Source organism: Diadema antillarum, unplaced genomic scaffold (assembly GCF_040938485.1).
Source record: "Diadema antillarum isolate AM-2024a unplaced genomic scaffold, OU_Dant_1.0 seq00000667_RagTag, whole genome shotgun sequence".
Classification (NCBI taxonomy): domain Eukaryota; kingdom Metazoa; phylum Echinodermata; class Echinoidea; order Diadematoida; family Diadematidae; genus Diadema; species Diadema antillarum.
In genome coordinates, this window is record NW_027271577.1 from 410995 (window position 1) to 434535 (window position 23541).

Below are 23541 nucleotides of genomic sequence, written 5' to 3' on the forward strand. Positions count from 1 at the left end.
TCAATAGAAGCCATTTGGTTCATATATAATTTACTCGACAGAGTGATTTATAGGGGCCTGCAAACAGTAGAATGATTTGCCCCTTAACATATCAGACTACTACATCTCTTGAAATGTCTTCAAACGTAAATTAAAGTCATTCCTCTTAAATGATTACTCTCGGTCGACGAATGAGGTCCTCGTCTGCATGTCATTGTCGATCTCTTCAGTGTGACTGGGCCGTCCGTTGAGCGGTCTGCCGTCACGCTGTCAGTATTCTCTTCGTCACCATCACTCTCCACTTTGTATCAGTCTGACAGGGCGCTTCAACATCTCCGATGACACCAGTTGACTGTTTGGAGTTTGTAATTGCACTCCAAATTGGCGTAAACCAAAGTTTTGTCTTATCGTGACTCATAGTTTTTCCTAATGTCCTGCTGCTCGCCGGTTCAGTCATGACAGTCAGATCCTCATCACATTCACAGCGTAGGTCTATGGTGCATTCAGCGTCGTTAAAGATTAGTTGGTTGACTTGGAGGGGGGGGGGGGGCATGATGTACCAAGAAAGGGGAACTCCTGACTTTATCTCTGTAGTCTCCAACTATTCTCAAAGTTCCTCAAAATTCCAAAATACTCTGCTGCCTTTGCTTCACTACATAGACTTAGTGTGAAGCCGCTCCCACTGTGCTTGCCACTCTAACTTATTTCTCGGCTGAGACATGTTTTTTTATAACTAATTTACTAACAAAATTCCTTTCCCTAAAGCATTTCATTGGCTCAATCTTATAATGGGGTGTGGCGTTCACTAGAAATTAATTCCTAACTGGTCAAATGTTCAATTTGCTCCTTCTATTCGTTTCTGTGAAAACTCAATTTTCTATGATTCATCTCTAATTCTGATTAACTCGCCCACTCTCTTTTAGTTTCTTCATTCACTTGTTCTCTGTAACCACTGGTAAAGACTTTATTGTTTCTTGGATATCAAAATGATAAACCAAATGAATATTAGTGTCCTTAGGCTATGGCAACCAACGTCATCGTTGTTCTGGGTCATTACCCCTGAATTTGTCTATGGAGTTCCTGTTTGACCCACTCCACTAAACAATAAATGCTAAAGTACTTAAAGATGTATACAACGATGATACATGTACGTGTACATGTATAGGCAATTCACACATATAGTTGGATAACCTGTCTATAGCGGCCACCTGTCTATAACGGCCACTTTTTTCGTTTCCCTTAGGTGGCCGCTATAGACAGGTTTGACTGTTATACAATACAGTATATATGGAAACTGTGCATGTGAGGTGGTTGTATAGTGGTAGTGGTTTGTTTGTCTGTGTGTATACGTGTACCTGTATGCGTACGTACGTGTGTCTGTTGTGTTTCTGTTTTGATGTTTGTGTGAACGAACTTTTTGAGCAGCAGGCAATACTATATGGCAATGAAAATGCAGAGTTCACAGCGGCGTTGATTTGAGTATGGGTGTGGCAATGTCAGCGGTGAGGCGGGCTAGGAGAGAGAGACCGAGAGAAAAGTCATATGAGGGAGGTACCCTCCCTAAATGTTATCTGTCTTTGTTCATTTTTTGACTGCAGTCATATTCTTCCATCAGTCGTATCTTCAACTTCCATATCACTTTTGTTTGTCCCAGATGTTTGACATGCTTTATGCATGAACGAATAATGTCGACATGCCGTAAATGGTTTCTCAATCGTTAGTTGATTTTAGCGGAAACGAACTGCCATATGCACACCGCAAATTAATACACACGTATTTATAAACAAACACCAACAAACAATCAAACAAATCCTCATAACGCATATAAACCATCTTAACACTTTTTTGTTTTTCCTTGATATTTATTAATTTCATTCAAATAATTCATAATTCAACTCATTCTGGGTGTAACATGAACAAAAACGGTACAAATGCAAATCAAGACACAAACATGTCCATTTTTGTCGATTTATACTACAAATAATCTCACTTCAACATACATAACTCGATTATGAATCAACCCTACTAACAATTTCTTCACGAGAAAGTTTTTACATGTACCAAACCTATATCCCTTGAATATATTTGATTATGTAACTCCTTCTCACTTACACGGGCATATACATAAAAACAAAAACAAAAACAAATAAAAAACAAATACATTATACAAATCTAGAATGAAATCATTCATAAAAAAACTCTTCCCCTCCAAAGCAACTGAAACAAAAAATATACATCTATCATAAATATTAAATCCTGCCAATATCTGTCATACCATTTATAACTATCCTTCTTCAAATCAAATCCCCATCCCACCAACCCCCGATTAACCAAAACCTAAATCATCTCACACACACTCACCCGAACCGATACCACCTTCCTTCCTGATGAAACGACTTCCCAATGTTGATACGTAAGACATAATGGACCGTATGCATAAAAGCAGCATCCGCCCGCACGCAAGCACCACTCCGAATTCAAATACAAATCCGTCAAACTCGTCAAACTCAAAGGTGCTGATAAAATCAATACAACGTTTATGACAGCAACAGCTTACCCCTCCCCACGCGCAGCCAAAACACATAACTAACACATTCTTCCATAATATACAATAACACACACACACGCACACACACGCGCGCACGAACGGACACTCAATTATGATGTGCGCGCGCACATACACACTTCCTTGAAACCTCACCGTGACTTTTTACATGGCTTGTTTGCATGGATGTAGCCATGTAAGTTATGTTTTGGGATTTCAATGACTAGCCTATGTCAAGAATGATATTACCCAGCAAAATGTGCTTCGAGGGCGGGCGACAATTTTAGCCGTCAACCCTGATCATAAATTGTCGCCAGACATTATTTATGGAATTGATGTGTGGGGGAGTAAATACAAATCTTATTTGAATTGCCCTCGCCTTAGTCAGAAGATGGTCATGAGAGCTTTTACCTTTAATAGTCCACTCAGAACACCTACTGATCCCCTATCCGAAAACTGAGAGTTATGGATATATTTGAACTATATAAACTTTCAATATGTGCATTTGTATTTGATTCATTTAAGGGAGATATGCCACATGATCTGGTAGAATATTGTCAAAATATCCAACATTCTTATATTCAGCAAGGGTAAAAAAAAAAGAAGGCTTGCTTTATTTACCAAAATGTAAAACTATGTATGGTCAACTCTCATTTTCTTATATCAGTTCGACCTCGATTATCCGGCCATGTCGGGACCGGCGCTCATCCAGATAAGCGAATTGGCCGAATATGGGAGACAAATGTTAATGTATATAGCTACCGTCCAAGCTGCCGTCCCAGTGCACTGGCAGCTGGGCAGGTAGCGTACCCCGCAACGGTGGTGTAATCTATGCTAGCCTGCACAAAATTGTAGTCCCTTCTTCACAAAAATAAAGTTTATCTTTATGTGAAAAATCATACATGTTTTACCTCATTAGATATTGAGAAACCTATCATGCACATCTTATGAAATTACTGAAATAGATCCATGAAAAGATGTTAAAGTCATTCTTTTTCTCAATTTTTGGATGAAAAAAAAGTCATTCTCTGCGTGAACGCATCCGGATAACGGAGATTTCCACATAAATGGAGGCCGGATAATCGAGGTCGATAAAATAGTAAGGAAAATTTAAACCAGGAGATATTTGCGAAGTAAACTATCAAAAAAAAAACCCCATTAAATCTGTATAGACAAGGTACTACAAATCGATAACGCTATAAAAGCATGTTGATACAATCATCGTTTGCTCATTACGTAACACGTGTTAGAGGAAAAACTAACACTTGTGCTATCTCTTGGTTCTTTTAGCATCCTCATTGTGTAGGCCTGCATTATTACCATCAAATTATTGTATGTTTAATGTAGCTCTCTTTTGATAAATAATTTAAGATTACTGGTCTTGGTCATTTAATCATTATGTATTTGATACGTTTCTTAGATTGTTTAGACTGTTAAGCAAAGTATACAAATGTTGATGTTAACACAAAAGTGTAGTGTGTAATTACCATTATGTATTGAAATCCTCTTGTATATATGTTGCCGTTTCAGATAAAATAATCTCAAACTCAAACATATTCGCGGTATATAAATAACAACTAGAACGTATCTTCACACGACCGGTGTGTCATCTTTCATTGGGAAATTACTGTAAATATGAGAAAGAACGGAAATGAGTAAAAAAGAATACGCCTTTATTCACAAGATGAATAATTCATTGAAGTAAAAGACACTTTAAAGGGGAGGAAGATTTCGGCAATTCTATTTTATTCCATATCATGTATATCTTTAGAAGGTTAATAATGCAAGTGGGGGTCTCACCATCCGTGGTCATCTTTGGTGAAATCTTAATAATGTTCCAATGATCTTTGAGAGCAGCATCCGCCTCCCTCTATAACTCTTCGTAGACACAATCCCCTACACCGGATCTTTGCATGTGGTCCAACTTACTTTGCAATCTACCAATCTCAGCACGATAAGCCTGTTGTGACGACATGAATCCATATCTTTCTCTTTTCAGAGCCTTGGGGAAATTGGAACGCAGATAAAACGGTTACAGTTTGTTATTCCGACGGTTCGTTAATCCGAAAATGTGATAAGGTTTGTTATTCCAAAGGTTCATTAATCCGAAAATGACGCAAAGCTCGTTATTTCGAAGGTTCGTTACGGACCCTATTTCATTTCGTATCAACGAACCTTCGGAATAACGAACCTTCGGAATAAGGAACCCTTTTTCATTTTCGAATAAACGAGCCTTTGGAATAGCGAACCCTATTTCATTTTCGGATTAACGAACCTTCGGAATAACGAACCTTCGGAATAACGCCACAAATGTTTGGATTAATGAACCCCTTTTCATTTTCAAGTTAACGAACCTCTAGGTATAGAGAATTTGTGTGTTTCTCATAAACGAACCTTCGGAATAACAAACCTTCGGAATAACGAACAGCACCCGATAAAACATCCTTACCTCGTTGACATGAGGAAGTCCAGGTTATTTGATTTGATTTGAATGATTTTGATTGGATTTATTCTCATTATGCTTTTTTTTAAGTACATTAATTTTCTGCAATTTCATTAAAGATGATACAAAATGACGAATAGGAAAACAAAAGCAAAAATACGTTTCAAAGTAAAGTGTTCCATATGACAAGTCCATATTTTGATAGGAAGGTTTAGGAAAAATACAACTCTGAATGAACAAATTCTGCAGTTCTACATACGTCATAATCAACACCCAAAGGTGAGGGTAATATGTTCAGCTACACATTTCTCTTGTTGACTTATTCAATTGTTTACCATAATCTGACATGTTTTCACAAAGGGATGAACCACATGTGGCTATTTTCTCTTTAATCAATCCTTCCAACATTTATCTGCATCATGATGTATACGCCCTTGACATAATTTATGGCCAACTAAGCCCTTCCATATTATAGTATGCTTTAACTTACCATTAATTCGTCTTTGTGTTCTTTCTCGGTGGTGAGCAGTTCAGAAATCCTCTGTTGAGGAAGGAAGGAAGTTTTCATTCACCTTTTCATTCATTTGCTTCCACACATTTACTTAAAGACAACATATATGCTTATTAACAAGCAAAAAAATAAGAGTGCATTCCTTGTAACATAATCACATGCAGAAAGACGTCTTGTTTCATACTAGACTAGAATGACAACAGAGGTGTTTAAATGATTCAGCCCTCTCAACTACGACGATTACTGATGTAGACGATGTATGTACACAAGGTGGAAGAGTCAATGATGACTCAATGAAATGTCATTTTAGGCATGTTAGGTAAATTTGTTATAATAACATCTCAAACATGTAGCCTTCTTCATATAGTTCCTCAGAATTATTTGGCTACTAGAAAGGATGGCAACAAGTGGTTGAAGTCTATACGAATAATGTGTCGCCAGAGCATGTGCGGGTGTCTTTAGCCTTATTGATACTCTTTATCAGTTTGCTTAAACATTGCTTATCCACATTAAATCCAAAGTTGAAGTAGAGTTACGTCAGATTTTTTTTTCAGCCTATCATTCCTTTCTGAAGTTCATTTGTTTTTATGCGTCTACAATATCTTATATACCCACTACTTAAATGTTCTTTAAATTCAATTGTCGATGGGAGTTAAAGTGTGTCTGATATTCAGAATCTTTAATCCATCTATTTCGTTGACGGTGATGATTAAATGTAATAGAACGTACATAAGATTCCAGGCATTGTCTTAGTTAAACATTCATCGAGAAGACCTATGAGGATTTTTTTTTTTTGATCTTTATGTGAAGGACACTTTTTGTTCTACTCACGGAGCTTAGAGTCAACCTCACATGAAATAGGGGCCTACTTACAACATTATTTCCTGCCAATTTGACTTGACGTTAACCACAGCCCTTCATCATAATTATAATTTCAAGGTAATTCCTTATTAAATGTATCCAAATTACCTGCCCCTTGTGCTCTGAAATACCTCGCAAAGTATACTTTCACTGACAAATGTAATGTAATGGAAATTGCAACGCTTTCACTGACAAATGTAATGTAATGGAAATTACAATACTTTCACTGAAAGTATGTAATGTAATGGAAGTTGTTGTTAAGTGAATAAAGCCATGATAAGTCGACTTACGATGTCTTTCAGTTTAATCTCTGCCCTCAGTTCCTCGACCATAGAGTTCTGAGCGGTTTCAAGATCGTTCTCGACATCGGGACTACAGGGTAGTTGGGTAAGTCAATTCAAATAAAGTGTTCACAAGAAATATAATCTGATAATCGAATGGGCATGGACATGTAAAATAGTTTTGAGAGAGTACCAGCCACGGCATTTAGAAAAAAAAAAACCACAACCAACAAGCACATAAGAAAAAATGCAAAACAAGCAAACGTAATATGAATATAGATGGATTATTACTTGAAATGTGGACCAATGTTGTTGATAAGTGAATACCACTGAATTTTAATGATGTCATAGGGAGCTCAAATGACTTTGTGGACGTCATCTTATTAGATCTTCGAAGATGTGTTCTGATATCGATACATCAAACAATTATAAAATCCTAAAATATGCTAGTAGAACCCCTTTACTGACATAAATGAAGTGTGCTTGAAAGGTGACTGAACTTTGGATCATCCATTTAGGTTTTTTGATTTAAATAACAATTATCCGTACAGGGCATAGCTTAGTTGCGTGATCTTATGGGAGCATTAATGGACACTAACCTGCATGGTTTGTCAGGTCTGGCTGATAAACGAGGGACCCCTGGAGCTTTGCTCGCTTCTTTTTTTAGAGTGGAAATCTGAATATTCAGGTTCTTGATAACATTCTTCAACTTCTTCTGTTCTTGTCGGGAAATTCTTCCACTCTCTTTCTTTCCTGCAAGGAGAGTGCAAAGCTTACAATTTGTTATTCCGAAGGCTCGTATTCCGAAGGTTCATTTATCCAAAAGGGGAAAAAAATGTGTTATTACGAAGGCTCGTTATTCCGAAGGTTCATTTATCCAAAAGTTAAAAAGAAAAATGTGTTATTACGAAGGCTCATTATTCCGAAGGTTCATTTATCCAAAAGTGAAAAAAAGTGTTATTACGAAGGCTCGTTATTCTCAAGGTTCATTTATCCAAAAGTGAAAAAAAAAAATTTGTTATTACGAAGGTTCATTAATACGAAAATGAAATGAAGTATATAATTCTGAAGGTTCGCTAGTTTCGGTAGTTAATTTCATTTTAGTAACGAAACGGTTTACATTTTCGTGCTAACGAGTCTCCGGTATAACGAATCTTATTTCGTTTTCAGATTAAAGAACCTTTTGAACAACGAAGTTTCAGAATCGCCCGAGTTTAAATGGGGCTCAAGGTGACTGAAAACACGACAAACCTATATCCATTAATATAACTATTTATAAGAATGAATATCCACATTGTGAGGTAAACACACTACTTATGAAATAGGGGAAGAGCTTATGATGAGGCGTCCATTCATCGATAGTATCGCATTTAGATCAGATTTAAAACAAAAAACAAAACAAAAATAAAAGCAGACAGGGGATATTCTCGATTAATTTTGTCTTCTTATTTACAATATTACACGGACAGACCTTTCGGGGAAAAATGTCTGGATATCAACTGGAACATCCTAAGTCTTTCCATCTATCTACGTGTATATATCTGTCTTATAATGTATCTTTTTATGTATCTTTATTATATGTGATAATTCATAATAATATATTATAATATAATACATAACACTATACCTCCGATATCTGATGAATAAGTCAATAGCCAACGTTTTTTGTTTTTTTTTAAGTGATGGTTTAGGGTCAGTATCATATTGATCTAACTCGTTTTGATTTCTATTTCTTTAAACCTTCCATCGGCTTCGTGTGCTTCTCGTTTACCATTGTCTCACGTACCTTCGTGGCTTTTGGCCCACTGTTGAAACACATCCGGTATCGGCTTGGGTATGGGGCACATTTCAACAGGTAACCTGGGTTGGGTAATATCTACCACATCCCATGTCGCGTTCACATGGTTGAATACGGCCGGTAAGAGAGCTCGCATCTCTTGAAACGTCGCTTCCACAAGGTTAAATTCGAAAGATGAGCTGAGGGGTATTGATAGAAGGGTGTTGTCTCTGGCACGGGCAGTGATGACGTGATAGTCGGTGTAATGATGATGCAGCATTACAATTCCATCTTTTGAAGTCTTTCCGGTGTCAGTGTTATCAGTGTCTAAAAGGCGGAGGCGCTGATGGAGTATCATTAATGAGACAGTGAAAGTTGCAGAGACCCACGGTGAGCGCTTGACAAATGTAGATTATGCACAACATCTCAAATTGTCTTCAAACTTTCGTTATTTAATGCTAACCAGGTCTCTTTGAGATTCAGATGGTATATACTTGAAGGTACTGTTTACCATTGGTGCCAGTTATCACTGTAACACGTATAATTACTGAAACAAAATAAAACACCACCTACCGGACTTTCTTAGAGTGAACAACAAAACTGTATTCCTCCCCTCGAGCGCCATAGTCCCAAGTCTCAAATATTCCTCTACCCCCATGTGGGCTGAACAGTTATACAAGTACTTAATACTTTACATAAATGCATATTCATGACATAGCGATTTAGAAAATGATCGAAATATCACATTTGATGCATATAAGTGTAGGTCGGTTGTTTCACAAAACATTCTACCATAATATAAAATTTGCAATAAAGCCTAAAATGTAAGGAGCTAGAAATGTTTTTCTCAATAAGCCATAGCTGTAGACGGTTTATTCTAGAAACAATTCCATTATATTTATTGCTCACATTTTGTATATCTAACTATACATAACATTGATTACACTGATTTGAATTTTTACATAGGTTGTTTCTATTCATAACTCACATCTAAGAACTATTTTACGTCATTAAAGCTTGGTTGTTTTTTTTTTCATCTTCATAGTATATGGTAAATCACGCCAACTGTACGGCATTGCGATAAGTTGCTCCGTAGGCCTACATTTAAGGGCCCACACCCATGAATATTTCCCCATGGGGATGTGTGTTAAAAATCAAATTTCAAAAAATTCTGTAAAATAGCTGGGAGAAAATGAGGTGTTTCAGCTTCACTAACCTGGATAAGTGAGATATGCCCTTTCATCCATCAAATTTTCAGGGTGGGTTCTTTGGCTCAAATTCTGTCCAGGGGTCCTCAAAGCCAGACTACGAGTTCTTGTCACTCAAAAAAATCACCTATTTTCCGTACACGTACCCAATGAAATATGACTTGACTTACTTGACTTAATTGCATAGGACAGTGTGTCCCTTTGCTCTCCTACGAGTGATCCTTCTCCAGTTTGGCCTTCCCTGGGCTTGATATTCAGCCTCTTTTAGGGAAATGCCCAAGTCTCTTTCAATTTGGTCTCTCCAGCGGGCAGGAGGGCGTCCTAGTGGTCTTTTCCCGAGAAAGTTATTCTTGAAGGCTTGGAATGGGATCCTATGTGACGGCATACGAATTACATGCCCAAACCACTTCAATCTTCTTTTGGTTACTTCATCACAGATGGTGTTGGTGAGACGAAGCCTCTGTCTAATTTCCTCATTTCTTATCTTGTCAATGAGCCTCACACCAAGGAACTCATGTCAAAGGTGTCTAATCGACGCTGGACGGCTTGGCGTAGTGTCCACGACTCAGCACCGTAGATGGCAATAGCGAGGATCAGTGCTTTGTAAATTCTCACTTTAAGTGATCTGGGGATAATCTGGTTCGTCCATATGGTGCTTTTCAGTTTCCCAAATGCCCAGGCCGCTAATCTTTTATGACGATTCACATCATTTGCCACTGTAGGAATGTTGCTACCCAAGAATACAAAATCATCAACTTTCTCGATGTCTACTACATTCAAGGACATGTGACGTTTGTCTTGTGATATGACTTTGCATTTGCTGGGGTTGATTTTCATACCCCATCTGGTGCAGGCCTTTTCCAGTTCGTTTGTTTAGACTTGTAGTTTCTCAAAGACAAGATCCATCAGTGTGGTGTCGTCTGCATATCGGATGTTGTTAATGCACATGTCGCCCATCCGGATTCCACTGTCTAAATTTTGGACGTCTTTCATTATAAATTCAAGGAACAAGTTGAAGAGGCTAGGGGAAAGGAGACACCCTTGTCTAACTCCTGTCACTACTTGAAACCATTCTGTGATCTTTCCGTTGACAATGACAGAGCATTTTGTTTGATTGTACATGCTCTCAATCAGGTCCACCATTACCTTGTCTACGCCAATAGAGCACAGACATTTCCACAGGGCTCCTCTCCAGATTGTGTCAAATGCAGCCTTAAAATCCACGAAATTCCAGTGAAATGCAACATTGCTTTCTTTGACCTTTTCAAGGATTTGCCGCACAACAAATACTGCATCAGTTGTGCCACGTGACTGCCAAAAGCCACATTGTTCTTCAGTCAAGTAGCTATCAATGGTGTCCTGGATTCTGTTGAGGATCATTCTGCAGAATACTTTCCCTGGGATGGAAAGCAGGGTGATGGCTCTGTAATTACTTGGTTTGAGTCGGTCTCCCTTCTTGAAAACTGGAGTTATGAGGCCTTTGCTCCAGTCTTTAGGTGTTTTTCCTTCTGCCCTTGCAACGTTGATGATTTTGAGTAGCATCTGCCTCATTGGAGCTCCTCCTGCTTTCAGGGTTTCCGCCGCTATCCTGTCCCATCCACATGCTTTATTAATCTTGAGAGATTTAATTGCACCTTCCACTTCTGCGAATGTAAATGGTTCACAATGGTCCTCCTTGCTTGGGGGGTCTGGGATGGATTGGAGCACATTCTCATCCCTTGGAAACTGTGTATTTAGATGAGTGCAGAAGTATTCCTCCCAACACTTTATTACCTTTTCTGGGGGCGTCATAAGTATGCCATCGCTGTTCTTAACTGCCGGAAGTGTTTTATCTCTGTCACCAGCAAGCTTATTCACCCTCTTGAAGAGTTCTAGGCTGTCATTTCTGGCATAGGCAGCCTCCATGTCTTCCACGTCTCTGTCAAGTAATTTCTTTTTCCAGCTTTTCACCCTGTATTTTACATTTTTGTTTAATTTGCGATATTTTGCCTTACCACTGAATGTAGGGTTGTTTATCATGAGGAGACGAGCTGTCCTTCTCTCCTCACAGGCTGTGCGGGCATCCTCAGGTAGGCCTTTCACTTGTTTTGCTCTTTTATGGCCAACAACGTCTTCTGTGATCTTGTTGGTAGTGTCCTTGAATCTAGTCCACAGGCTGTCCACATCTGTATCAGGCAGGTGGAGGAGTGGCTCAAAGGCCCCACCTATTCTGGCACAGAATTCTTCTGCAATAAAGGGATTGCCAAGTCTGCTGACGTCATAATTTCTTGGTAGAGACTTGTGTCGTCGTGCTCTACTTGGGAACAGTTTGACATAGGCGTCTACTAGGTTGTGATCCGAACCTATGTCAGCTGAGCAGTAATACGATCTGCAGTTATGAAATGTCCTCAAATTCTCCACTTGGGTGATGATGAAGTCACTTTGGTTTTTGTACCGTCCATCTGGAGATGTCCACATGGCTCGTCTGCATTCTTTGTGCTGAAAGTATGTGTTGCAGACAGCCAGCTTGTGTAGTGTGCAAAATTCCAGAAGTTTCTCCCCTCTGTCATTGGCTTTCCCTAGACCAAAGTTGCCTAATGTTTGGACCCAATCACTGTTATCTGAGCCAACTTTAGCATTGAAGTCTCCCATAACTGTCAGTGCTTCCTTCTTAGCAACTTTCTGGATATGTAGCTTAAGTGATTCATAAAAGGCATCACTGTCTGCCTCACTGTATGTTGATGTTGGGGCATATACTTGAATGATATTCAGGATGCCTTCTTTCATCTTGAACTTAGCAGTCACCAATCTTGAGGAGACTGTTTCGAAGCTCTGCAAACACTGCGCAATTCGGTGGGATATCAGTATGCCTACTCCTTCTCTATTCAGACCATCCTTTCTGCTCGACAATATAATTATATAATTGTATATTCTTCTTTATTCACCAAGGTTTCATTGGTAGCCAGGTGTGTCTCACATAATCCTAAGATATCCAGGTTAAATCTTCTGGCTTCATTGAGGAGTATATCCCAATTCCCTGCTGTTCGGAGGGTTTTCACATTCCATGTCCCAATGTTTAGTCCAGTATTGACGCCATGCTCCTTCCTATCCGTCACAGGTTGGTGACATGTCTTTTGTTGGGTACTTGTCATTATCGGTGTAGTCCTACTTACATTGTTTGCTCGCTCCATGTGTATCTTCCTCGTTGATGTCCTCTGCTTGCAACTCAATGGTGAGAGGTTGCTTGAGTTAATCCTGGATGTTGTCTTTACTGCTTCCTCCATCGTTGTCCTCCTCGGTGTTGTGTTGCGTAATGAAATATAGTCCCCTCAAATTCCATCAGAAAAGCTTTCATCTTCCAACAAAAATGCAGTTTCTAGAGGAATTCATACTCAATATCTACAGCTATTCAGTTTTTTTTTGCCAAACTACATCATTCATTTTTAATTTATTTTTTCTTCATTTATTTTGGTATCTTTGGTACGAATTTGTGAAGCGGTCTGGGACATTCCATTTTATTTACGGGTGTGAGCCCTTAACCTCATTGCTGTCACTCAGCTTATAGCTTTGACGCTCATCCACCATGCCGGCGACATGCATAGCTTGCCTAGTCTGATAAAAGTGACTGCCACCAATATCACAAACACATTGCTGTCGAAAATGCCATAACTTTCTTGTGTCATTTCTAATTTGAATGAAACTTGGACAATTCTGTTGGTCTATTATTTTTTCCTGCTCTATGAAGTCGACTAAAACTGTGCGTTGCATTCCGCGTGAAGGACTTTGGCGGGCTCGGTAGATTCAACCACTTTGGTCACAAGTAGGTTGATGCCTCATTCTCTCACCTGTGGCATGTCATACTTGAGCAGCTCGGAAAGTGGAAGGTCATCAGCTATCATGGTCGAGTAGGTAGCCATGTCCATTGCTTCTGGAAACCGGACCTCGGCACGCTGTTCGTCGATTCCAACCAGTACCTAGAGTGTATGAAATGAAAAGCTCACATATTCATCTGCGTGTGTGTATATATAGATATATATATATACGCACGCGCGCGCGTTCGGGAGGGGCTGGAGTAATGTAATATGAAAATCAATAAATAAAATGTTCAGTCGCAGGGTAACTTTAACAGGTAAGGTTATCGATCTAAAGCGTAGGTCTTCGGTGTGATTTAGTTTACTGTGACATTGTGACATTAGAGGCAAATCTTCACCTTCTGCATAGGACACAGGGGAAGCATATTAAAGATCTTTGAAGTTTGGAGCAGTGTTGTTTTCACAAAAAAAAGTTTCAGGAGATAGCTTTCGATCTTCAAAATCCTGACCTGCCTGTCCTACAAACGTTTTACATATTTTCAACGCTTATAATGATAGTCCTCAGAGAACCTAGGCGTATTATTATGCATTCTTTAGGCCTGTACTCAACGACATCTTAAACAATCAGCGATAGGTAGGTTGCTCTGAATAGAGGAACTCACTATTAAAGTCAATTTGCATGGCCGTGCATGGCCTTATGACATCTAACAGTCTCATAATCTTCATATGTTTCAGAGTACTTCGTCTTTATTTTAGAAATAGAAATGAAATGATTTCATTTAGTTCCTCACGTGGAAAGTTGTCAAAGATTATGGAAACATCAAATAGGCTACTCTGAATACTACCTTCGAAGACCCACGGCACATCAACTTTGAAACAGATACTCTAAAACTTAGACTTGTTTTTGTCATTCTTTGTGGCTGTTTGTTTATTCATTTGTTTATTTTTGTTTGTCTCGTTTGTTTGTTTGCTTGCTTGCTTGTTTTTGATGGGTAGGAAATAATCCCCAGAAATCCACTAAGTAGGTCATAGTCTAAAGTCTAAGTCATCAGTGGCGTATCTAGGGAAAACGGCGCCCGGGTCAAGCGCGAAAATTGCGCCCTAATTTCTGGAAGTGTTCAACACCAACCCCATCCCGTCAGGGACTTAAAAAAAGTCAACATGACCTGATTTTTTTTAAGCACTTAACAGGGGTCTTTTTGAGGGTGATTTAAAGGTAATAAATTAGATAAATTTTGGCGAGCGAGCCGAAAATTTTTGTATATTTCCGCGTCATCATCACGTTTTGTTCTTATCTTTTTTTTGTGATAAATTTTGGCGAGCGAGCGCAGCGAGCGAGTCGAAAATTTTTGTATTTCAGCTTACAAAACATGGAATTCTTGTCATTTTATGCTTATTAAATCTTACAATTCCAATCAAGATATGATGACGGCCGTATAGATAACGATTTATACCAACAAACTGAGGACTTGAAAAAAATACTCCAAATTAGTACGCACGAGTGAGCCGAAATTTGTATATTTCCGCGCCATTATCACGTTTTGTTCTTATCTCTCTTTTTTTGGGATAAATTTTAGCGAGCGAGCGCAGCGAGCGAGCCGAAAATTTTCGTTTTTCAGCTTACAAAACATGGAATTCTTGTCATTTTTTGCTTATTAAATCTTACAATTCTAATCAAGATATAGTGACGGTCTTATAGATAACGATTTATACCAGCAAACTGAGGACTTGAATAAATACTCCAAATTAGTACGCACGAGTGAGCCGATATTTGTCCGCGCCATAATCAGGTTTTGTTCTTATCTTGTTTGATTTGGTTTTTTGCGCCCCCCCCCCCCCCGTATGTTCGACACCTTTGGCGCCCTCGTTTGATCCAATGGGCGATCGCGTCAGAACGAAAGAAATAAAATTGCAGCCGCTGCTCCGTGTAACATTTTGCCTTCTAACGATGGCATGTGTGAGGACAATATACATCGTCATTTTGTCAGCGTCATCATCACGTTTTATTTTCTGATCTTCTTTTATATACATATATATACATTTTGGTGAGCGAGAGCAATGAGCGAGCCGAAATTTCAGCTCACAAAACATGTAATTCTTGTGTGAACACAATAAACATTGTCATTTTTTGTTTTTATCTTGTTTGATTTGGTTTTCTCCCTTCCCCCCTCCCCGGTCCGGGCGAGGTTTTTTTGTTTTCCTTCTTTATTTTTTCTTCTTCGTTTTTTCCCCCCGTCTTTTCGTTTTCGGCGCCCCAAAGAGTGGCGCCCGGAGCACGTGCCCCCCTTGCCCCCCCCCCCCCCCTAGATACGCCACTGTAAGTCATATTTCAAATCATCACAGCGTCCATCGCCACAGCCACAACCCTTAGCTGAACATCACCGTCAACGCCATCATGTTCTTCTTCTCCGCTCCATCCTCTCACTCTTTTTTTTTCAAACTCTCCGCTATCACCATCACTGCTATAATAATTGAATTCGATTTCGAGCTGCATATTATCGTTACAAACGAACATGTAGCATTAAAATACAAATGTAAATCAACCCAACGTTTATAGCGCATACGAGTACGCCATTTTTTTTTTGTTATTGTGTTTTGTTTACTACTGATGAGATGTTGTACAAATTCTAATCCGTTCTAAATATCTTTCCCTCCATATCCCAAATTCTCACCCACTGCAAAACCGTCAGTAGGCCCAATAAAAATCAAATATAGGACAAGAATTAGCTCATTAGTCCTTGAAAATTGCGCTAATCTTTACTTTGGCAACGGCATGAACGCTTTGCTCATATACATGTTTTTTTTTATTTTGTCATAGATTACTGCAATGTATTTATTTATTTATTTATTTGTCTGTTACTGTTTAACGTAATACTTTTATACTATTAAGGTTATAACTGTGCTTGTGATTTTAGTTGTAATATTTCATATATTTAATTATGTTATCATATGTTAGATTGTGTCGTTTTATGAAATCACTTATTTTGATAAACAATATTCCGTTTGTGATATTTATATGTATTGTCACTGTGTATACTTGCCTCTATTCGGCCTTTTGGCTGCCATGGTGGTTGTCTTTATACCATCACAATAAATGAATGGATGACAATAAACAGATATCAATGCTCTCCATCTGATATGATTCCAATAGGTGGGGTCACATATAAATACATTCTGCTCTCTAGTTATTACCCTTTCTTTTCCTCTCTCGGGATGGTTCTGGACATCGACTGTTCGAATGGTGATGACGTCACCTGACGACTGGCTTGCCATTGGATCAACGAAGCCGTACTGCGCATCAACGATGCGCACTTGTGCAGGACGAGGCTTAGCTTCAATTAAGGCTTTCGTTCCACGGTATAACTTATCGTCCAGTTGAGGATCTGGTGTAAAGGAAGGCATACGAAAATGATAGTAATAGTAAAGAATCATAAGATAAACATGTATGAGATCATGTGTCAATAAGTGCATTTTACCTTCGTCACAATTATTACTTTCCGATAACGCATCTTTTACGTCATTACTGTCCGAAATCCATGACTATAGTCATAGTAGCTGTTGTTATAGTTCAAGTTCAAGTTGATTTATTTCACTTCCAACAAACAAATAATAAGAAATACAAAGAAACGCTCATATATACACAGACGTCATGAAATCAGTACCACAATACGATGAACAGAATAACATTGTAAAAGAGATACAGGTAAATTATCAACAGAGATACAAATAACTGTTACGTCACTGTGGTAAATGCATAAACAATATTGCTGGAAATGGAGGGGACTGCTAAAAAGCAGAGCTTGTAGAATGCAGTCCCCTCATAGAGGAAAAAAATATAATTGCAAAAAACAACAACAGCAAATTTCCCTAAGCGGTAGCAAAAAAAAAAAAGACAGACAGAGTAATACACACATACATGCACACATACGGACGCACATTAACACATTATACATCCAAGTGCCTCAAGGGAGCAAAAATTGTTGATACAGACACAATGAAGAATCATAAGCAAATACAATTGCTGACCTTTCGTCTCACCTCGCTGCCTTCATCATTGCTATCTCTGTGCTATTCCTTCATTTAATCTAATAATATTGTAATTACCAAACTAAATCAACAAACCAACGTTTGAAAGCCAGAATCAAAATGTTTCATGTTCATAAATATCTGGTCGACAGGATACTGTCTGCACAAATAGTCTAGTACATTATATCGATGACTAAATCTGAAATGAATTCAGAGGCAGGAATTTCTATTCACTTTTAGGGCCAATTTACTATGGGGTGCTACTAGATAAGTATGATACGATTAATATTTGTTGATACAGAAAATGTAGCTTCTGAAAACAAAATGCGCCATATAAAATTTAAAGAAAGGAGAATATGATGATCCATAAAGCATTCATGTCATTATCCAACTATAGGGCCTATATGCAAGCAATTCTTCAAAATACTAATAGATAAACCTAAAATCAGAAATCCAGTTTGGTAGAAATCTGAATAGCTCCAGATATTGAGAAGGAATTCTTCTACAAACTTCGAAATTTGATGAATGATAGGGTATATCTCACTTTATCAGGTTACCGAAAATTAAAGATCTCATTTCTCATTTTTAGAGAATTTTTGAACTTTGAATCTTACGCACGACACTTTGGGCAAATATTTAACCATGTTAGCGCCTTATTGCAAGTCGTCGCTGTCCAAAAGGGTTTGCAATCTTCAAACAGAAGTCGTCGTAGATGGCGCTATGCCAGGTTTTTTTATTTGATGTGAATGATGACCCTGTTGATGTTTTTGAAATTAGTCTTAATATTAACAAAAAAGTGTACCACTTAGTGTCAGTATCTTCAAAAATGATTTACAATATTTTTATTGGTACAATTGAAGATTCTTTCCTTTCCAAACACCCAGAAGTATTAGCTTTAAACATGGATAGATCGGCAACTGCAGTTTAATTCTCTATTCCTAGAATGTCATCACTAGACTGGAAGCTGAGAGAATTCCAGTATAAGCTTTTGCTTTTACTAATCGTAAAATTGGAAGAGCTCCAACCTGTGAAGAAATATCTAGGGCAATTGCCACCTCAAACAGTTTGAATATGAAAAAGCAACATTAAAGGATGAATTGACATTACACTACATGTACGCGAATTGGGAAAACTATACTTCATGAAATACCGAATTTAACTATTGCATCTTGTTAAGATATATTTTTTGTATTTACCTCAGCGAATCTATCTAGAATTATTCGAATCTCCTGTGTTTTCAGCTTTGCCCGCTCCACTTGTTTATTTTCTCTGATCCTCATATCATTAAAACGTAATCAAATATTATTTGGTTATGAATCTCCACTTGCATAAGACCCTGCGAGATATTAGTCATTATGATATTCATAACTGGTGAATAGGATACATTTCAAAGATTTTGAAAGTCCATCACCTCTCACGTTTTTTGTATTTGTTTTAGATGAAATCTGTATTCAGACTGGTGACTCCTATCCTCGAGTAGGAAGGCTGAGTGTCTTAGAATTATGTATATTCCATTTCTGTATGAGGTGTTTATTGTACATTCATGAATCATGTCAAATGTGTATACAATTTATGTATGTTTTATCTATACTACTTTGCACACAACCTTTTGCTTTCCGTTAAACATTGTATTATAGTTGCATTTTGTGTCATTACAATGTAACAATTTCATTTGATTTGTCTGAATAAAGGCTATAAAAAGCGTCAAAAATGTGAAGTAGGCAGGAACGGGCACCAGTATCATCTTTCGAACGTTGAATTTAATTCATTATATAAAAAAATCTTTGATGCACTATTTAGAAATCAGATAAAGGAAATTCCTTTTAGGATAGAGGTTTGAATTCATTGTCTGACAATTGTTTAGGGCCATCTTCGACGGCCTCATTCCACTGAAAAGAAAAAAAAAGATAAACCGGTATTACTTTGAAAGATTTATTTAAAGGGTTCCGCAAGGCAAGTTTTTTTTTCCTTTTTTTTTTTTTGGGGGGGGGGGTTGTTTGTGTTTTTTTTTCTTTCTTTTTATTGCATAACAATAACCCTGTATGACAAAACCAACAAAGTCTCGAGACACGGATTTCAAGTTAAGGGTAAATTCTTAAAGAGCAAACTCTAAGCTTTAGAATGATGTATATAGCCCAATACAAATGGACTTTCCCAACGTATCTAAATTATTGAAAGAAAGTACACACTCCGGAGGAGTGTTTACTAAGAAAACAGGCTCTCAAGTTTAAAGTCTATTCAAGTGCCTAATCCCGCATTAAACCGTACTATGTGCAGTCCAAGCAAATACCCTGTGAAGGATAACGCCGAAATACCCTATAGAGGATAAAAGGGGAGGACCGAGCGAGCTCGCCGAACTTGGCTCAGTGCCAAGCGAATCGCCTTCACGTGTAAAGTCTATGGGAACCGGCAAAACCGCTTCGACATGCGTGTGTTTAAACACACACGGTGTATTTTGCTCACCGCGGCTTGCGCTCGTTTTCCCTCAGAGTGAAGATTATTAGTCTTTCCTTTCATAGACCCTTTTGCAGGATAATCCGCGGTGAGCAAAATTCACACGCTCTCTTTCATAGCACAACATGTTCGAAAATTTTGTCCACTTAGCCTCATTCAATCCGGCCTGAATTTGTCAGGCTATCGCTACTGAAACAGAGAAAAACGCGCACACACCGCGTGCCTCCGTGCAGTTAGCCCACGTGGAATGGCGATCGTATTGCTCTCTGTCTCGCCTTGCTTGCTTGGTTGCCGCTTTCGTGGGCTATCGTTCGCTGAAGCACCTAGAACGTATTTTCCCACGCCTCGAAAAGGGATCTGCAGTCACTATGTACATAGCCTACATTCGACTTTGAGAAGTGGCACCTACATTACCAGGCCGTGATTCTAACAAAAGTCACATCGGCCTTGACAAAGGGCTGCAATACAATCGTGGAGTCATTCTCTGCTCTTCGAGAACAATGAACGCGCTGAACCAGAAAGTTAAAAAAAAAACAACGTTGGGAGCCTGTCTCACTGTTGTGTTATGGGGTAGAAATAAAAGAGTTGTATTTGTTTCAACTTGGTCAATTCATGTTTAATTATAACTGCATCCATTTACCCAAAATATTGTATTCTTTATTGCACCGTAACAGCCACGTACATAATTATCCCACGAGACAATCTAAAGAATTTCATCTTCCCTTAGTGAGAACTGTACACACTCAAAATACATTTGTTTACGCCGGACCCAGATTTTGGAATAGCTTGGATAATGATTTAAAAGAATCTGTGAAGTTAATTACATTTAAGTATAAACTTAAAAAAAGTATTTGCTTTCTAAACATACCAGTTAATTTTGTCTAATGAAAAAACCCGTCATGTATCACTTGTCCTTGAGATTTTGTATAGTGTGTCCATAGACCTTTTCCATCCCTCTCCTTTTCCTTCTCTATTCTTCCCTGCTCCTCTTTCCTCGTTCTTCGTTGTCTAGTATCTGTCTGAGTGCATTTCCTCAAGTTCTGTTATTTCTGTGTTTTGTGTTGTTATTGTTGTCGTTATGTTTTTTGTGGCGCCGATTGCATATCTTCCTTTCCGTTCAATTTTCTTGGCATACCTGGCCCCATAGTGTCTGTGCCACAAATGTGATTATTGTTATATAGTTATATAATTATCTCAATCATAGACTGTAGTCACCAATCTTAAAGCATTTGAAATAGAATGACATTGGTAACGTATGTTACATGATGAAATTTACGCCTCATGAAAGAAATTATCACACCACAAAAATAAAGCAAAATTATGTGTTCATATTTTTAAACTACAAAATTGAATATTTGTCTCGTGGATTGGTATAAAAATGAAACCTGTTCTAACAACTTTAATTTTCCCGTTTTGTGATTGTCCAATTGTGCCGAAAAAGTGGTTTTGGGCCTGCTGTACGAAGGAACCTCACTCATCTCACATTTGATATAATGTACATGTAATCACAACTGTAAATTTTGGAAATACATTATGTAGGATGAAATCGATGCTTACATCTTTATAGTATGATCTTCAGGAGACATTAAAAGATGGTATCAATGCAGTTTATCAGAAAAATCAAATGTGCATTGATCACGTCCCTGCGTTGATCTTGGGAAAGTGCTGTGACATTGAAAAGGCAGTCTCGCTCGGCAGAGTGTCTGCTGTGGAAAATCACTGTGAAACACATACACATACCATCCAGGGTTCTTCGGTGGGGGTGGGGGAGTGATGTTGTTTTTGTGTTTTTATCTTAATTCCTTAGTCGGGTTTCCTGGATTCCAGTCAGCTGCCACTGAGACCATTAGCACGGTACAGTTTATCCCTGTGCACTAACTAGGCATAATTATTCAATTCTCTTTCCACCTCCCTGATGGTATGGAATATACGTTGCCATGACTGCATCGATAACATTTTTTGGAGACTAAGATGGCGTTTTGTGTTATATCTACTTGGGACTGTGATAGAATCATAACTGAAAATACAGCTGTAGTTCCAGTTGAGGAGATGTGTGATACCATCGTCTTTACAGTTCGGCAAGTGTACCGGCCACGGGAAGGTAGGAGAACGAAATCCATTCAGTTGCCAAAACTGGGTTTTGAAATTGCGTTTGATCGTCTATGGAAGATGTTCTTACTCTTATATCATAGATACTGCAGATGGCTGTTTTCTCAGTCACAGAGTGATACGGTTTGATACTGGATGTGACTATTAAATACAGATTTAATAATTGATACATCATGAACATGATTTGAAAAGAAAAAATGGTTATACGTTCTTCTCAAGATATAAGTCACAACTGTATCTTGATACTCCGAATTCAACACGTTCTGAATGATGCCAGTTTTTGTTTTGTTTTTGCTTTTGATGTTGTTGACACCCTTGTTGCTTTTGCTGTGGGTGCTTGTGCTTGTGTGCGTACGTGAGTGTGGGGGACGATGTATTTTGTTTATTTTTATCTTTATTTTATTATTTGTTATCATCCTGCAGCGACTATGTGCACTTAGTGTAGTTTTCGATTTGTGCAAATTGTTAAACCCATCTTAGCGCGGGTTACTATACTTGGTGGATGTGAAGACTGTGTGTGGTATCTCCAAGGAGGTACTAGGCGAGCCTAGTACCTCCTTGGTATCTCCCCGGTTGGTACGTGACGCTGGTACGTGACGCTGCGACTTGTCCGGCCTGCATGTGGGTGTACAAGGCCACCCAGCTCACGGCGAGCGTGCAGCGCTCGCACGAGCCAGCAAAATCCGCAGAATTTCCAGTCATAAATCGGAACGACCGGCAATGAGAACAGAGATAACGATCGCAACGCTTCGTTGAGCCGCTGAATAGCCCTGAGAGGGTATTTCAGGTTTATCCCTCACAGGGTACTTGCTTGGACTGATGTGCGGTGAATTGGACAAGGAACATAAAAATCACAATGAATAGGTTATCAGTTCAAGGGGAAATTGTCCACACTCTATTCATTACCACATTCTATTCATGAGTAATTCCAACTTTCATTGCAAGAGCAACATCACTTTCAATGGTACTAGTATTGAAAGTGAAGACTGTGTAAAGGGTTTGTAAGAAATGAAAAGGGGCTTTTAAAAAACTAATCACGATATTCTATAAAAAGAAGTGTTCTATAGATTAACTGCTATAGAAAATCTCATTCATTAAAATTTCCCAACGTTAACATTATGTAGAACTGATCTTTATCTCCTTGACAAAATGATATATATATATATATATATATATATATATCATACAAAGGTTGACCCACGTCAGATTTTTGAGTGTGCACGTAAAATCAGGGCATGTGACCTAAATACAAACAATATTTATATACGTATATATATATATATATATACGTATATATATATATATATATGTATATACATATATGTATATATATATATATATATATATATATATATATATATATCTATATATAATATGTAATTCTAAGGCTTGTGGCTACAGCAAAACACTTTTTTGTTGAAAATAATGAATCATCCCCCAAAAAAAATCTCCTTGCCACTCCTTAATATTGGTACATTGGTTGTAATTCATAAATAAATACATAACTTTGATTCAATCTAAACAAAAAGATACATAATCATTTCTGAAGTTTCAGT

General features: G+C 38.2%; 1 protein-coding gene across 1 annotated transcript; it reads right to left on the reverse strand.

Moving 5' to 3' along the window:
• Nucleotides 1-1869: 1869 nt before the first annotated feature.
• On the reverse strand, nucleotides 1870-17760 carry LOC139736857 (uncharacterized). Its single transcript, XM_071647519.1, has 7 exons — nucleotides 16589-17760; nucleotides 13430-13558; nucleotides 8407-8740; nucleotides 7220-7373; nucleotides 6630-6711; nucleotides 5458-5508; nucleotides 1870-4526 (listed from the first exon to the last, which is right to left on the reverse strand). Exons 1-7 carry the CDS (start codon nucleotides 16865-16867, stop codon nucleotides 4395-4397), a joined length of 1161 nt encoding a protein of 386 aa, XP_071503620.1. The 5' UTR covers nucleotides 16868-17760; the 3' UTR covers nucleotides 1870-4394.
• Between the last annotated feature and the right edge of the window lie 5781 nt (nucleotides 17761-23541).

Excerpts from the sequence above, each read along its gene's own strand:
- LOC139736857 (XM_071647519.1), bottom strand. The coding sequence starts at position 16,867 with ATGCACTTATTGACACATGATCTCATACATGTTTATCTTATGATTCTT. Across the intron at positions 13,559-16,588 it reads CCGAGAGAGGAAAAGAAAGG|GTACTGGTTGGAATCGACGA; the intron begins GTAATAACTAGA and ends CATACACTCTAG. Across the intron at positions 4,527-5,457 it reads AACACAAAGACGAATTAATG|GCTCTGAAAAGAGAAAGATA; the intron begins GTAAGTTAAAGC and ends AATTTCCCCAAG.